This window comes from Barbus barbus, assembly GCF_936440315.1.
Source record: "Barbus barbus genome assembly, chromosome: 46".
Taxonomy (NCBI): Eukaryota; Metazoa; Chordata; class Actinopteri; order Cypriniformes; family Cyprinidae; genus Barbus; species Barbus barbus.
The window spans coordinates 18,395,182-18,412,615 of record NC_136724.1 but is presented as its reverse complement, the minus strand read 5'-3'; the positions used below and the strand labels follow the sequence as shown (position 1 = coordinate 18,412,615).

Here is a 17,434-nt window from a genome sequence, read left to right as displayed (position 1 = left end):
GAATAAGAGAGAGAGAAGACACCATGCCAAGTCACATGGAAAGGAGAATGGGTGAGCGAGAAAAGATCAAGGAGGGCAAGTGAGATTAATATGATCGTGAGGTGGTGTGGGAAGCTCAGGTGCTCGGCGGCTCATTAACACTAGGCCGCAACACGCACAAGCCAAATACAGACCAGGAGGACTCAAACTTTGCCTTATTGGTATGTAAGTGTTCAAGAGTGAACTGAACAGACAGGAAGACAAGCAGGAGGAGAATTTGTAAGGAACAACACTGTCTCCTGATCATTAGCAAAAGTAAACAGTTTTATAGAGTCCTCTGATAGACTTATGAATAATGCAAGTGAAATATGAAAGGGAAAATTACAATAAGTTTTACATAAACATGCAGAGAAAGATTCAACAAAAGCTCATTTTCAAACACTTGACTTTGTTTTCTCACAGAAGGCTGTATGTGCAAATAGACGCGAGATGAGAATTTCTCCAATTTACCTTCCTCAAACAAGACACTCTGCCACCGATGAACTCAAATTGTTTGCCGAGCATAATTTGCCCACGATGAGGATTTGCTGTATGTGAACAAAATCATCCGACAACCATTATACCATGTACGGCAGAGAACTTTCATAACTTTGATTTGTATTATTTCGTTAACTAGAGTAACAACAACTTTTCAGAAGAGAAAGCAGCTCAGGATATGAGCCTGAAAGCGAATCAACAATCTTTATATAGAAACTGTCATTTCTTAACTGCTTTAGTATTTATTAGTATTAGCTTGAATTGGAAGCTGCTGTCTTAGCCAAGCTGTAAACTCTCATGGAAAGCTTTTTCTTGCTCTACATGATACCGGAGTAGGGTCTAATTATGCTGTTGGCTGTATAATTAACTGATGTGACTAACATTTACAAAAAGTGAGTAAAATGCAGGTGGTTAAAAACTACATTCATCCAAACAAGAAAGGAAGTAGTAGTTATCTATAACAATGTATGACCAGGTCTTTAAAGAACGTCCACTGTGTCATATTGAAACATTATCTTGGCGGTAGATGTGTTGAGTAACCACCTTTGCCTGAATGAATCTCATGTAGACATCCCTCGTGGACATCAGTTCAACAGATGTGGCTGTTCGGCATTCATTTTGCATAAATCATTAACACTTTAGGATGCTGTATGTAAGTACATTCTGTCTCTGTCAGAACTGCATTGTATTACCAGCAAAATAATTTGAGAAGTTAAATTGAAGAATTATTTGTAACTTTATAAGCATTTATTTTATTAACATTGTTATATAAGAACTTAATTCAACTACTAATATCTGCTTTGCACTTTAAACTATACTAACATTCACTATAATAATGAAGGTGGTAAAATAGAAGGCCACATGATTAAAGTTCATCAAACTTAACCTTTCCATGAGCCATGACTAATAAACACATGTAGACACTCTTCATTATTTTGTACAGACACAAAGCACCAAGGTGACATCACTGAAATAATGGAGAAAAAACATTGTAAAAATCCTTCAGCTTAAAATGTTTTAGTTTAATTTCTGTCTTTAAATTTGAATTATAATCAGATTGCCTGTACAACTGTATGAGCCAAAACTACGTTGATTATGTATGTATTGCAACTGTATCGTACTGTACATACCTACATGTATATTTACAACAGTGATTTCCACTCATTTAATTGTAGGGGGCTCCAAATGGGGTCGCAAAAATCCACAAAACTACATACAGTTGCTTTAAAGTACTGGGGAAAAAAAATAAACAAAATAATCAAATTTGATGTTTAAACCAGAAACATTTGGGAACATCCTATTACTGTTTACCACCTTCCCGCTTGTGCTTTTAGCAGCATTTTACTCTAAAAGTACATGTATTTGTGGGTTAAATGTTTTTTAGAGTTTTGAATGAATGCAATGCAAAATTTAATGACTTCATTCATTCATATATATAAATAAAGACAACTTCATTTTAATGTTTAAACAAAACAGATTTTTTTTTTTTTATCTGGTCACAGACATTTGGAGCCCACTGTAGCCTAAATACAATTGCAGGTGGAACTTTATCCGTGCACGTTTGCCCTAAGAACCACAGGCGACCGTGACAACATGACCATTTCAGCTCACAGAGCTAAGTGTTGCGCATTTGGAACTATAGTGTGCATTAACGCTGCAGTGGCCGCATGCACTCGCCAAGTTAACGTTTGGAATAATCAAATGATGTCACATCCGCTGTGAAGGTCTCCTTGGTAGTGTTGGATGCTCTCGCGCACTGTTTGTTGAATCCTCATGCGCGTGCGGTCGTAACTTTGGACAGCGCGCGCTCAGTATTGACTGCGCGGCGGAGCAGCACGGTAATGAATGTGGATCTATCCGCCCTGTTCTTTTCGGGCATCATCTGCCACGCCGAGGACGCTATATTAACGCTAGAAAAGTGCTATAGAGCCGTGACAGCATGATCCTTCTGTTCGGTGCATTAAATCCCCTGCTTTTCCTCATTGTCTTCGGACTGTATCCATCCATGGTAAGTTGATGTGATGAGTTGCAAGCTAAAACATTTCAGGATAATGCATTTCTTGATTTTTGTTTCTCTGTGCGAGCATATCTGAAACTGACTACATAAGCTTTAGTGGCAAATAAATGATTTATTATTTTAAATTAGAGCAAGTTGCCTACTGCCGCTTCAAAGATGTAATTTGGTATAGAATTGTTTAACAAAATTTCATAGGGTCCTGGAGTCCTCAGTATTATGCATCATATACTAGGTGGTATGTACGTGTTGTAGGAAAATAAATTCTATTACATTTGAGGTCCACAGATAATAAACTTTGGTTTATTCAAGCATGAAGCACCATTTGGCTTTCCAGATGTTTTCCAATGTTGCTGGGAATGCATTACATTAGTGAGTTACAAACAGAAAAAGTGACATGCAGCAGATATTTATAAGCATTGGAAATGTGAAATAGATTATATATAGATTTTATTTTTTGTATTTTTTTTTACATTGTCGCCAGTGTGGATTCATAAGATGCATACTTATGATGTGATTTCACCAGCCAGGGAATATAATGGTGTAATGCTAAATTCTGGTCCACTGCCCAGCACAGTAAATAAGCAAAATAACCTGTCACTGTAAAAATGACAGAGGAAGCTATATAAAGTAATATTATTAATTAAATAAAATGTTTAAAAATATTAATCAAATGGGCTCCACAAAAGTGAATAATCAAAATGAGCAACTGCATAGAACAGAAAAAAATTAATAAATGAACATTTCTGTTGTTGCAAAACAACTTCCACTTTCCACAAATTTGTTTCAATTATATTGATTAACTAAGAATATTTTTGAAAATGCTGTATCAGATGATAAGCAAACTGTTTTCTTTGTTGAAAAGCCCAGAGCTTGTCTATTGAAATACTCATCACATAAATGTGACAAAAAGAGTACCTAGAATGTAATGCACAGATGAAACAAGACAAGGTAACAACAATCTGATCATTTTAAATGCAAACAGATGCACAAACCAACAAGCTTAAATATCACTGGTAAACGGTTAGAAACGCAACCATAATTATTCACGCCCCAGTGCACCCTGGGAAGGGGACGAATGAGACTGAAAGGAAATGCATGTAAATTTAAAACTGCTTATTTGCATTATGTTAGATTTACACAGTCGTATTCAGTCATATTCAAGTGATTATAGCCTTAAAAACAAAAAATGGTAAATTTTGGTATTAAAATATTAATAAAATAATATGGATATATATTATTATTATAACTTATAAAATTCAAATACAATATATAATAAAATATATATATATTACACTTAGTTTGCGAATCGCATTTGAATGAAATGTACTGATTTTTTAAGCAATTATCTCTGTTCATCCAGTGTTTTCAAATAAAACTGCATGACATTTTCATTTAAAGATTCTTCTGCTGAAAAAAACAAAGCCCATGATGAGATGTAACAAGTGCTGAAATGAGTGTAGTGATGTGCTTCAGCTGTTTAGTCATAGGAGCTGTCCACACTGCCGTGGTGCTGAAGTGAACTAATCACATACAGACATGTCTGCATGGACTAGACAGTGAATTGCTTTTAGTCAGAACCATTTGTTTAAACAATGAACAGCTTTGCTAGTAGTTCTATGCTGGCTTTTTGACCTCCCCATAGAAATTCTTCAGAATGTCAAAAGGTCCATAAATAAACACTCACACAAAAGAAAATTGCAAATCCCCCATAGACCCCAGCAAGAGGGTGTTTGAGCTGTTTGACTATGAAACTGAATGGACGTTAGCGTAATGGGCTTCTAATTACATTGTTGTTGCTTGTGGGATGAGTGATTCATGATGATTAATTTGACGTGCTGAAATGTGCTTTTTATGGTGACAAATTGCATTACACACCTTACGGGATACAGCTTTCTAATGTTGGTGAAGGGATCCATAATAATACAAACCTTCACCTCATTTAGCATTCAGAGTTTTGTTTTATAGCAGGACGTTTTTGTATGAGTTTGAATGGAAAAGTCAATTGAGTCATGCATTGATCCAGTGTCATTATGTTTCTTAATATGGCGCTGTGAATCAGGGTTATTACAGTTCACAAAAATACAAAAACCATAAACATCTGCATTATTTGAAATAAAATAAAATATACAAAAACATATTTTATTTCAGCCAGTTGCCAAGGAAAAAAAATGGTCATTTTCATTTAGTTTAACTTGATGTACTAAAATAACTAAAACTAAAACTAAAACAGAAATAGTAATGAATTAAATCTATATTGATATATTTAAAAAAATATATAATAAACACAACAATAAAAACTCATTAAAATGATAAAACTATTCTGTATCTCAATGGTACTAAAATAACAGTTGTGAATATCTTTCGCCATCTGACCCAGAATACACTCAAAATATTGATGTAGCCTATACGTGACATTCATAAAAGATACCCAGAGCATAGCTGGCTTTATGAAATCTCAAGAGATATGTTTGCTGGCTATCTACTTTTCTAATCCAAACATTACGAACAACAACAAATGAATGAAAGTCACCGCATACACATGTATTTTCATTTACCTTTGCAAAATATCTGCTATGCACGAACTGTCACACCCTCACTTTTTACTCTACAGATTTATCGCTGAGACTTTACAAAGATGGCTGATAATGAATGAAAGCCTTTCTTTTATCTTTTTATGCCTTGCTAGCTTTCAGAAGTGTACTCAGATATGGATATATAGTCTAGAGTTCAGAGCACAAGAAAGCAAGAGTAAGCAAGCCACAGAAAGGGAGAAAGAAAAAAATAATTGCAATTTCTGTAAGCAGCAGGCTAAGCCTTTTAATTTTCAAACAGGTGTTGTTGATACCAGCACTTGATGCAAAGCATGGCAGGGCCAAATACTAGTGAGAACAAAAGATTAGAGGACTGTTTTCTCTGCTTTGTATTTAATTATCACAGTACAAATATCAGACATGAACCCCTGCATTTACTAGTGCGTGAGCAGCACACCCACAAATGTACAACTTTACACATTTTTTCCCCACCAAACTTTTTCAAATGAACTATAGTCATAACAGTCATTTTAAAAACATGATTTCCACCATCAGGACAGAAATGGGAGTCCATTTAAAAGACATGATCATCTGTACCTGGATGGTCATTGTATATTCCTCCACGCTCTGTAGTAGTGATATATTCTGTTTTTCAAATCTCTCTCTCTGTTTGGATGGCATGTGCGATTTGTTTTCATCGACTTAAATGGAAGTGAATGTCGTACTCTGTGTGACTGTAAAAGAATCCATCATTTCATAACTGAAGTGCTTTGTTGAGATACTGCTGATGTTGTAATGTAAGGTACATGTATAACTGCCTTACACTGCATTTATCATAAAATACTCTTTCAGAAAATACTGCAATGCAAAATAGAAGCAATTTCACTACTGGTTTAGACAGGCTGTCCGTCTGTGCATAAGTGGTGGGGATTTTTCAGTCGCTCTGTATGCAACTTATATAGTTTTGCAAGTAGGTGGCAACATGTGATCGCCTTATAAGTGAGCGAATCAATTCAGGAACGGAACTATAGTGGCTGTCTTTATGAGCAAGTCACCATTTACTTGCAATTCATTCAGGAATGAAACAAGATTGCCTTTATGAGTCATTGAATTATACCCTTAACCAATTTATTTATGAACATGAGTAGTGGCCATTTTTATGAGCGAGTCAATCGATTTATTCAGCTGATTTGTTCAAAATACCAGTTCATTCAGGACTGAAAGATGTGATGGTCTTTACGAGTAAGTCATCATTCATTCAACTGATTCATTCAAAACTCAAACTCATTTAGGAATGAAACTAGTGGCTGTCTTTATGAACGAGTTGCCATTCTCTCAACCAATTCATTCAAAAAAAAAAAAGCACCATTCAGAAACAAAACTAGTGTCTGCCTTTATGAACGAATCACCAATCACTTAACCGATTCATTCAAAACTCTAAATTATTCAGGAATGAAATAAGACTGCTTTTATATGTGAGTCATTGAATTATACACTTAACCAATTCATTCAAAAAACACTAAGGTTTGAATGAAACAAACAGCCATCTTTGTAATGAATTTAGTCAACTGATTTATTCAAAACTGATTAATTCAGGATCAAAACAAGTGACCATCTTTATAAGTCATTGAATCAATAATGTACAGATTTGTTTCAAAATAAAATTCATTCAGGAAATAAATATAGTGACCTTCTTTGTAAGCGAGTTATTATTAATTCACCTGATTCTTAAAAATCACATTCATTCAGAAACTAAAAAAAAAATATCAGTCATTCAGTTAATTAATTTGATTCCTTCAACAATAATGACTGATTAAGTAATGCATTAGGCTTCATTTGGCCTAAGCAACACAGGCAATGGCTACAACTAGCAATTTTGTGTCTAAAATATAAGTTACTCAGTATTAACGTCTTGTTAATTGAACTGTTGTGTAACAGCAATGTCAAACTTGCACAAAAAAATCTTAAATGGAGAAGAGAATGTTTTTTAAGAAATTGAAAATATGTACCAGTGGTAGGGGGAAAAAAAGAAGCGGAGGCAGTCAAGGATGGCAGCAGTAAAATCAGTGTGTGCACATGCATGTATGACACGGGATGCCTCTGTCCTCAGCTTATCTTTTTGTTCTCTCAAGTGAATCCTCAAAACCTCCCTATCGTTTTCCATCCTGTCTTTTCGCTATCCCAGTTCTTTCTTCCTGTATTGTTTTTGTTTATTTTTTAAAACCCTGCTTGTATTTGTGGATCCATTGAGTGCACAGTTACATGTCTCGCATATCAACTCTCAGACTCGACTGTACAAATTATACATCAAAGCTGGGGAACTGGATCAGTTACAGCACAAGTGGATTAGAGTGAGAGAACACTGGCATTATTGTGACTGACAGGGACACGCCCACTTTATGATGTCACAGGCACTCAGGTCCAGTATTTCAAATAAAACCAGGTTTATGATGTGGCCTCCTTGGCTTTTCAGTCCACCCAAGCGATTTATTTCATTCATCTCCTGAGAAACTGCCGTCTGGGGGTAATGGCACGCCTGCTTGACTGTTATAGTCAAAAACAAGTCTTTAAGTTAGCAAGGCCTTTGCCTGCTTTATATAAAAGACAAGTGTGGGTTTTAGCATTCACACTGTAGCCTTGTATTTAAAGGTGATCTAAAGGCTGCATAAGAAATATAATTTAAAATGACATTCCTTATTAGATTCACTCAATGGATAAAATCTGTCATATTTACCTGCCTACAGCACAATAAAATAAATGAGTTCAATGATAAGTAAAAGAGACAGTTCCCCCCAAACTATGACTTTTTCTGAAGAAGCTTAAAAGCTTTCAAGCTTCAGAAATGATGCAAAAGCAGTCCATATGACTTGAAATATTTAGTCTTTTGAAGTCTTACTGTATGATAGCTTTGTGCAACAAATAGATGAAAATTCACTGGAAATCTTGACATCTGCCCTAGTTTTCCTTAGCATTTTCATGAAAAGCGTCAAAGTCCAATGCCTAAACAAACAAAAAAAAAATTATTTGGATCTTTATGATAAAACACCTAATTCAAGTTATTGAGGAATCGGGCTGATTCGGCTCTCAAGTTAACTGACATGGTTACAACAGTTAATCGCTCACTGGTAAAGATTATCACTAAATAATAATGCTACATTTTTATTATTGGTAGTAGTATTAAAAAAGCAAAAAAATATAGTAACAATTATCACTTTTATTAGTAGCAGTAGTAGTGATAATTTATTCAATCATTATTCATTTAGTAAATAATACAATACATAATTCAACTTAGCTATTGTACAACTTTGGACAAGGTGAATAACACATATGGACCACTTAAGAGTATTTTTATGGTGCTTTTGTGTTGTTTTTGAGGCATCAGTGTCCCTTTTCTTTTTAACGGCATGGAAAAGACTATGGAAAACAGTTTTCTCTTTCAAGCAGAAGAGTATCATACTGTCAATGTCATATCATATTGTTTTGGAAAGATATCGGGATGAGTGAATGATGACATAATTGACTTTTTTTGGGTGAACTAGTCTTTTAAAGCATATGTGTGTGTCTCGTCAGACGATTGGTCCCAAGGAAGGATGGCAGGTGTATAGTTCGGCACAGGATGCTGACGGACGCTGTATCTGCACTGTGGTCGCACCGGAACAAAACCTCTGCTCCAGGGATGCCAAGAGCAGACAGCTCCGACAGCTACTGGAGAAGGTCTCATGCATAAACACACATTTTATCGCACTTCTTTGTTCATATACATCTCACTCACATCACATCTCATCACACTCTATACTGGAGAAACATATTTACAGTATATATACACCATTAAAACGTTTGGGGTCAGTAAGACCTTTTTTAAAGAAATAAATACTTTTATTTAGCAAGAAATAAAATTCATTAAATTGATCAAGTGACCGTAAATACTTTTACATACAAAATTACATTTCAAATAAATGCTGTTCTTTTGAACTTTCTGTTGATCAAAGAATTCTGAAAAAAAATGTATTACGGTTTCCAAAAAAGTATTAAGCAGCATAACTGTTTACAACATTGATAACAAAAATAAATGTTTCTTGAGCAGTAAATCAACATATTATTTTTATTATTATTATTAATAGAATGATTTCTAAAGGATCATGTGATACTGAAGACAATACGAAGTATTTGCTGCTGAAAATTCAGCTTTGACAGGAATAAAAAAACTTATTATAAAAGAAACTTTTAAATGTTAATATTTCAAAGTTTTACAGTTTTACTGTATTTTTGATCAAATAAATGCAGCCTTGATAGGCAAATGATGCTTCTCACCTACCAAAAATCGTGCAGTAGTGCACATATACACACAATGAATCAAACGTACAACTCTAATGCCATTTATGCAACTGAATACTTAACATATTTAATGCTATTAGTTTCTTAGTTTTACTGTATATCGCTAGCACATGCATTGCGAAAATAATTTGAATATTCAAATTATCGTAAAGCCCAGTAATAGCACAAGTTTTTTTTTCTGTCTGCATTTCTTCTCGCTCTCTGTTCTTTCTATCAACACACACACAGACATCATTTGGCTAGTATATATTGTGTGGACAACTAATGTACTGTTTTGCCTCAGGGACTCACACATTTCTGGAGCTACTGTAGCCTGCCACTAATACTGACATACACACACACGTCCTTTTGCTCTTTCTTTCTCTGAGTCTTTCAGTCACACATTACATATTCCCCTCCCCCATCAGTTTTTATCCTCTTTTATCAGTCTCATTCCCACTTAGGACCTTTAAACACACACACACACATAGTAAAAAAGAAAAAGCATTGATGGGTGCTTCAACTGTGTTTGCAAGAGGCTGATTTTATGCAGGTCATTAATACCTGATTTTATGATAAATGATACATGCTTCAATCCAGCGGGAGCCTGACTGCCGTTAATATTGATATGTACATTTATTAACGCCTACATTTTCCCTATAGCCTGAAAAGAAAGTCGGGCCCTACAGAGGACGACTCTCATTCATGATTCATGGATTTCCGCTTTTCTCGCGCCCCAGTCAAGGTAGCTAATCAGACTGTTTGACGGGGACAAACACAGTGAGATTGGAGCGACTGTTTAGGGGTTTTTTTATCAGCCACTTTTTAAAGATTCATTAATTGTAGTTAGTTTATCCATAACTTATGCAAAGAAATGTGTCTTTGGAAAGTGCTTCCCATTATGTCTTACGCAGAACTGCTGAGGTGGAATGGAGATCACACAATAATAAATTCATCGTCTCACCCTCATGAAGCCCAAGTAACACACTGTTTCCATAAAAAAAAAAAATGGCGAGCAGTTGCTGTTAAGGAACAGAACAAACAAAAATGTACTGTAAACTGAAGTTCAAATGTTTGGGGTCAGTAAGATTTTTTTTTTTGGTGAAAAGGTGTCTTATGCTCACCAAGGTTGCATTCATTTAATAAAAAATAGAGTAAAAACAGTAAAATTGGGATATATTATTACAATTTAAAATACCTGCTTTCTATTTGAATATTTAAAAAAAATGAAATTTATTCCTTTGATGGCAAAGCTGAATTTTCAGCATCATTACTCCAGGCTTTAGCATCAGAATCAGAATCAGAATGAGCTTTTATTGCCAGGTGTGTTTACACATACAAGGAATTTGTTTTCGTGACAAAAGCTTCCACAGTACAACAGAATGACAGTAACAGAACAAAAAACACAGATAATAAAAAGAATTTAAAAAATTAAGTAAATAAGGAATAAAAATATACAAATTGACAATTGTATGTACATATATATATATATATATATATATATATATATAAAACAATAGACAGTTGTATGTACAGGTATATTATGTGCAAATTGAAATGTAGACTAAGTATGTGTGTTAGATAAATAAGTGCATAAATAGTGTGTGTTCCACAATTATTGTCAGGTGTTCATGAGATGGATTGCCTGAGGGAAGAAACTGTTCCTGTACCTGGCCGTTCTGGTGCTCGGAGCTCTGTAGCGTCGACCAGGTGGTAACAGTTCAAAGAGGGAGTGTGCTGGATGTGAGGGGTCCAGAGTGATTTTGCCAGCCCTTTTGCTCACTCTGGATAAGTACAGTTCTTGGAGAGTGGGGAGGGTTGTACCAATGATTCGCTCAGCAGACCGCACTACCCTCCGTAGTCTTTGGAGGTCAGATTTGGTAGCTGAGCTGAACCAGACAGTTATTGAAGTGCAGAGGACGGATTCAATGATGGCAGAGTAGAACTGTTTCAGCAGCTCCTGTGGCAGGTAGAACTTCCTCAGCTGGCGAAAGAAGTACAACCTCTGCTGGGCCTTGTTCACAATGGACTCAATGTGATTGTCCCACTTCAGGTCCTGGGAGATGGTGGTGCCCAGGAATCTGAATGACTCCACAGTTGTGTACAGTGCTGTTTATGATGGTGAGTGGGGGGAGTGCAGGGGGGGTTCTCCTGAAGTCCACAATCATCTCCACAGTTTTGAGCGTGTTGAGCTCCAGGTTGTTAAGACTGCACCAGACAGCCAGCTCCTTAACCTCCTGTCTGTAATAGTGTTGTCAAAAATATCGATATTTCGATAAATATCGATACTGAAATATCTGAACGGTACCAATATTAATTTCCCGAAGTATCGATACACCGATACTAGCCGAGCTGTCACTTTCACTTCTCTCCAAAGGCGCGTGGACAAGCACCACACGTGACCGCACTCGTCTCCTTTGCTCTGGTTAAATAGCAAAAGTGAAGTGAATAGAAAGATGACTGCTCTGGTTGTTAAAGAACACAGCAGGAGCGCTATCTGTAGGGATATATGATCTCCGCGATGCAGAGAACGCGCACGGAATCCAGTCATAAACACGGAAATTACAGTTTAACGCGGAATGTCACGGAATTTGTCAAAGTTTGGATGAATTAATCAAAAGTAGGTCATTACACTTAAATCAAATCGCGATATGGACTAGTATCTGTAAATATTGAGCTGCAAAAGTCGATTTAAATATGAATCCTGCATGTTCTGCGCTTCTCTGTGTGAATGTGCTGCACGTGCAGTTTTGTTTACTAATGTGGCGCTCGCGGTGATTTCAGCGTCTGCCGTCTCAATGAGGACATAAATACATCAACAATATCTCCAGAACTGATCTGAAAGGCACTTTACCAGCATTTTACCATTTAATTTGAGTAAAACTAGCGTCATACCATACACACACAGAACTTTAAAGGTATTCACGGCAACCCGTCAAAATAAAAGTTCGGTTTAACTTAGCCTATTAAAGACCGTGTGCCAGAAATAGGCTATATTACTATTATTTAGTAGAATGTACATAATACTACTACTGTTAATTTAAAAAAAAGAAATAATCACAAAATATTTTAATTTTAATAGTAAATCCCCTTCATTTGCCAAAAATGTAAATGTTTAATTTTCATTAATTCAAATATAAATTAATTAAAATTGTTTTATGCCTTCATCTGATATCCAGTAAAATTTAAACAACACAGAATTTCTGAGGGGGAAAACACATTTCATAAGGCTACTGTAAGAATAAATAAAAATTGTTTGTATGCATTCAAATAATAGACATGCTAAAACACAGAATTTGGTAACAATAAAACATAAAATAAAACATTTCATACGGCCCTAAACGTGTCATTTTTGTTACACTTTTAATAAATTAAATGTTAAATTGTATAATTTTCATGATTTTAATGAATTAGACATGCTTTTAGATTAATAGCATTTAATTTGACCATTAAAAAAAATTCAAACGAAAAAAAAAACGGAATCCAGAAAAATTAAAATGGAAAAAATTGAATGTAGAAAAAAATAAAACTGAATTTGGGGAAAAATAAAACGGATTTCATAGGACCCTATATCTGGAAATATTTTGGTTATGAAGCAAATGAGAATATCAACAAATAGAACTTTGGATTTTAATTAGTACATGTATTAGTAAACGTTAGTTTCAATTAACATTTAACTAAGATTAATAAAAGATTAATAAATAAATAAACAAATGCAGTACCTCAAGACATTTTTTTGTTCATGTAAAATATACCGCATGTTCTCAGCTTGTTACATTTATCTTTAAATGAAAAAAATTACCCCCTTAATATTGTGGCAGTTTTTTTCACCGTGGTATCGAAAATGGTATCGAATATCGATATTTTTCAAGGTATCGTATCGAAGTTAGAAATTCCAGTATCGTGACAACACTAGTCTGTAAGCAGATTCGTCACTGTCCTGAATGAGGCCGAAGAGTGTGGTGTCGTCTGCAAACTTCAGGAGCTTGACAGAGGGGACTTTAGATGTGCAGTCATTGGTGTACAGGGAGAAGAGCAGTGGGGAGAGAACACAGCCCTGAGGAGCTCCAGTGCTGATCGTACGGGTGCTGGATGAGAATTTTCCCAGCCTCACTAGCTGCTGCCTGTCTGTGATCCTTCAGAAATCATTCTAATCTTTGATCCTTCAGAAATCATTCTAATACTGATTTGCTCAATAAACAATGCTTATTATTATCTTTTTTTATTATTATTTATTTTATATAGTTTTGTCTAACTTCCTGACTTGGTTTTGTGACACAGGTGCAGAACATGTCTCAATCAATTGAAGTCCTAAATCTGCGCACGCAGCGCGATTTTCAGTATGTCATGAAAATGGAAAATCAAATGAAAGGGTTACGGACCAAGTTCCGGCAAATTGAAGAGGACAGAAAAACTATAATGGCTAGAAACTTTAAGGTACGTTTTTATTAGGTTACAAAAGACCTGCTGCTGGGAATGCAAACATCAGCATTAGCCATGAATATTGCATGTGTTATGTCAAAAGGTGAAATATATGTACAATAGAATTTCACTATAACTACATAATGGAATGTGTTTTATGGCTAGATATTGCTTATTGTGAGCAACGTGTAAAGCGTAACAACATCTGTGTGGGTGTGTCTACAGGAGCTGAACGATCGTATGGATGAACTCCAGCCATTGATTCCTGTGCTAGAGCAGTACAAAACAGATGCTAAGCTGATCTCTCAGTTCAAAGAGGAAATCAGGAATCTGTCTGCCGTGCTGACCGGCATCCAGGAGGAGCTGGGAGCTTATGACTACGAGCAGCTCTATCAGAGAGTGCTCAGCCTGGACAGTCGCCTACGAAACTGCATGAGCAAACTCAGTAAGTATAATCCACAGCTATTCACAAAGCATTTTTGTGAAATTTTAAAGAGACCATATTCTACTAGTATTATATCATTTTGTTAGAACATTTAAAGATACATTGGTATATCAAAACCTCTATATGTAACCGACATCTTCTATTATTGACTAAAATGTTTGGTTAATGACCAACAAGTTTAATTTGGATTCAGGCTCACATGCTCCAGTGAGTTTCTTATGGGGTATTTACATCTAGCTTATTTAAAAACAGCTAGATGAAGGTGGAGGTGAAGCAAATAATAGAACTGTAGTTGGACTTTTTTTTAACATGACAGGCTATCTTTAAAATGCGATATTCATGGCAGGCAGGATGCTCGAAAAATGAGATGGGTCAAAACAGCCAAAGGCATCTGTCTGAATGTTTATGGCTGTAGTAACAGTCCTTCAACATTATTACAATTTATTTCACATTTATTTGACCAAAAAAATACTGTAAAAGCAGTAATATTGTGAAATATTATTATAATTTAAAATAACTGTTTTCTGTTTTAATTTATTTGTTTTTATAAATCATACTGACACCAAAATTAAACAGCACTGGATGTGAAAATCTTTTTTTTTTTCAAAAGAAAAAACTTCCTGTTTTTCCTTTTACCCTTCATTTATAGCACAGTGTACATCAATAAGCAAAATTCATTTTGCTTAAAGTACATTACAATACAGCCTGCAAAATAAAGACACAAAGTGATGTCTCAGTTAAAAAATTAAAAATCCTGCCCAAAGCAAAATACAAAAATAACAGATTTACCTCCAACCTCTGTTTTCCTGTATTGGAGGTTTAATTATTTCTTTGCAATTAAATAACAATGTGTTTTCAGCAGTCCTCAAATAACACCTGTGATTCTGAAGATGAAGTGTTAAAAAGCCTTACAGTATTAATAAGTTGGTTAGGCAAATTCAACAGATGTTCCAATATGTTATTAATATCTCTGATAATTACATCCTAGCGTTGGGGGTTGGATGCACTAAGCTAGTACATCATTAAGAGTTGCTGTTGTTTTTCACATGCACCGAAAGCAACAGTCTTTAGAATGCATGAAATTGCTTCTACGAAATCAGCCTTTTGAAAAATAGAAGATTATTATATTTAAATAAAGAACATTCATTTGGTTTTGTTTTTCTAGCATGTGGGAAATTAATGAAAATCACCGGCCCTGTTACTATAAAGACATCTGGAACACGGTTTGGTGCATGGATGACCGACCCTCTTGCATCTCCAAGAAATAACCGGGTGAGTTCTGAAGTAGGCGGCGCTATGTTCTTCAGTCTGATGGATGTTCTGCCATATACCTGATTAATCTTCTTCTTCCCCAAGATTACTTACTCCCGCTTTCCACCAGGTGTAAAATAATTTAGTGTGCCGCTCATCTACATACTTTAATCTCACTCTGTCATATTCCCACAGGTTTGGTATATGGACACTTACACCAACAGCAAGGTGGTTCGAGAGTACAAAAGCATTGCAGACTTCATCTCTGGCCTGGAATCGCGAACCTATTACCTTCCCTTTAAATGGGCTGGAACCAACCATGTTGTGTACAATGGCTCTCTATACTACAACAAGGAGCAGAGCAACATCATTGTCAAATACAGCTTCGAGACCGGACGGGTTCTCGCCCAACGTGCTTTGGAGTACGCCGGCTTCCACAACGTCTACCCCTACACCTGGGGAGGCTTCTCAGACATCGACCTGATGGCGGACGAGCTGGGTTTGTGGGCTGTATACGCCACCAATCAGAACGCAGGAAACATTGTGATTTCTCAGTTAGAACCACAGACGCTAGAAGTTCTCCAGACATGGAACACAGAATACTCCAAAAGGAACGCAGGCGAGTCCTTCATGATCTGCGGCACGCTCTACATCACCAATTCCCATCTGACCGGAGCCAAGGTGTATTATTCGTACAACACAAAGACCTCGACGTATGAGTACATGGACATCCCGTTCCACAACCAGTACTTTCACATCTCCATGCTCGACTACAACGCTCGAGAACGGGCGCTTTACGCCTGGAACAATGGACATCAGGTCATTTTCAATGTCACGCTTTTTCATGTCATCAAAACCGAAGACGACTCCTAATGGACTAAACGGATAAAAGAAAGAAGAACGATTCAGTTTGAATTTTTGCTGTTATTTTCTACTCATTTATGGTTCTTTTCCCAAAGTTAATGAGATATATTGCCTTTACTTCACTTTAGACTGCAGTTTGAGTCAAGTATCGTTTCGCCGTGACTGATGACATATGAAGACTTGATGATGCAACGCCATTACAAACAGAACGGTTTTTGAAGTTCTTTTATTCATCTGCTCATAGCTGCTCTGAAAGTTAGGCCTTACTTGCAATATTTCATACGGTGAGCTGCAGACGGATTGCTCTACTGCATGAATGTCTGATTTTTTTGCCATTTGTTATCCGTTCCGTGGTCTTTGTATTTCAGAAATTCCATTTTCTTATATAGTGGTGTGTTTTTTGGCGACTTTGATTTCTCCAGACTCTCCTGGTAACCTAATGTTGTGTCAAGTTTAGTTGTACAAACTGTAGAGCCCTGAATATGAACCTATGTAAAGGATTGTAACTCATTGTCACTGTGAGAGGAAATATTTTATATTAAATCTAGAACAAAACAATAAATCAACTGGAACGATGCCACAGATCTACATCCATAAATGTAAACAACAGAATAGAAAAGGGCTGTGTGCGACACAGAGCAATTTCGCCAGGATTCGGTCTGGGTTATAATGAGGTCATTTGCTGATGATTGTGACAAGCCCGACCGCGGTTGCGTTCACATTCATTTACGGGCAGCCGTTCTTACTTGATGACTTTGAATGCTGTCCTTTGGCATTTTCAATCAAGATCAAGGGCAGGGGAGCTGGGAAGGGATGATTCCAACTCCTCTCAGCAATTTCCTCTCCCTTCATGTCTGTGTCAAGCATCCCTGTCTGCTAGGGCACTGGGAATTTAAATGCACTTTTACCGCCATCAATTCAGTGCTGGGAATAGATCACCCACAGGGATTTACTACTGCTGTTTCCTCTCATCACACGCAGTGCATCTCTTATGAATATTTCTTGCGACATAGTCTTGCAACATATCTGCTAGCAGAAAGCTTAAATAGCTTTTTAGTTTTGAAATTTGTGCAG

General features: G+C 36.1%; 1 protein-coding gene across 1 annotated transcript; it reads left to right on the top strand.

The window, feature by feature from the left end:
• Window positions 1-2,271: 2,271 nt before the first annotated feature.
• LOC306864946 (noelin-3-like) lies at window positions 2,272-16,929 on the top strand. The gene is made up of 6 exons (XM_079409260.1): window positions 2,272-2,524; window positions 8,635-8,778; window positions 13,660-13,815; window positions 14,026-14,245; window positions 15,411-15,517; window positions 15,692-16,929. Exons 1-6 carry the CDS (start codon window positions 2,456-2,458, stop codon window positions 16,367-16,369), a joined length of 1,374 nt encoding a protein of 457 aa, XP_079265386.1. The 5' UTR covers window positions 2,272-2,455; the 3' UTR covers window positions 16,370-16,929.
• The last annotated feature ends 505 nt before the right edge of the window (window positions 16,930-17,434 follow it).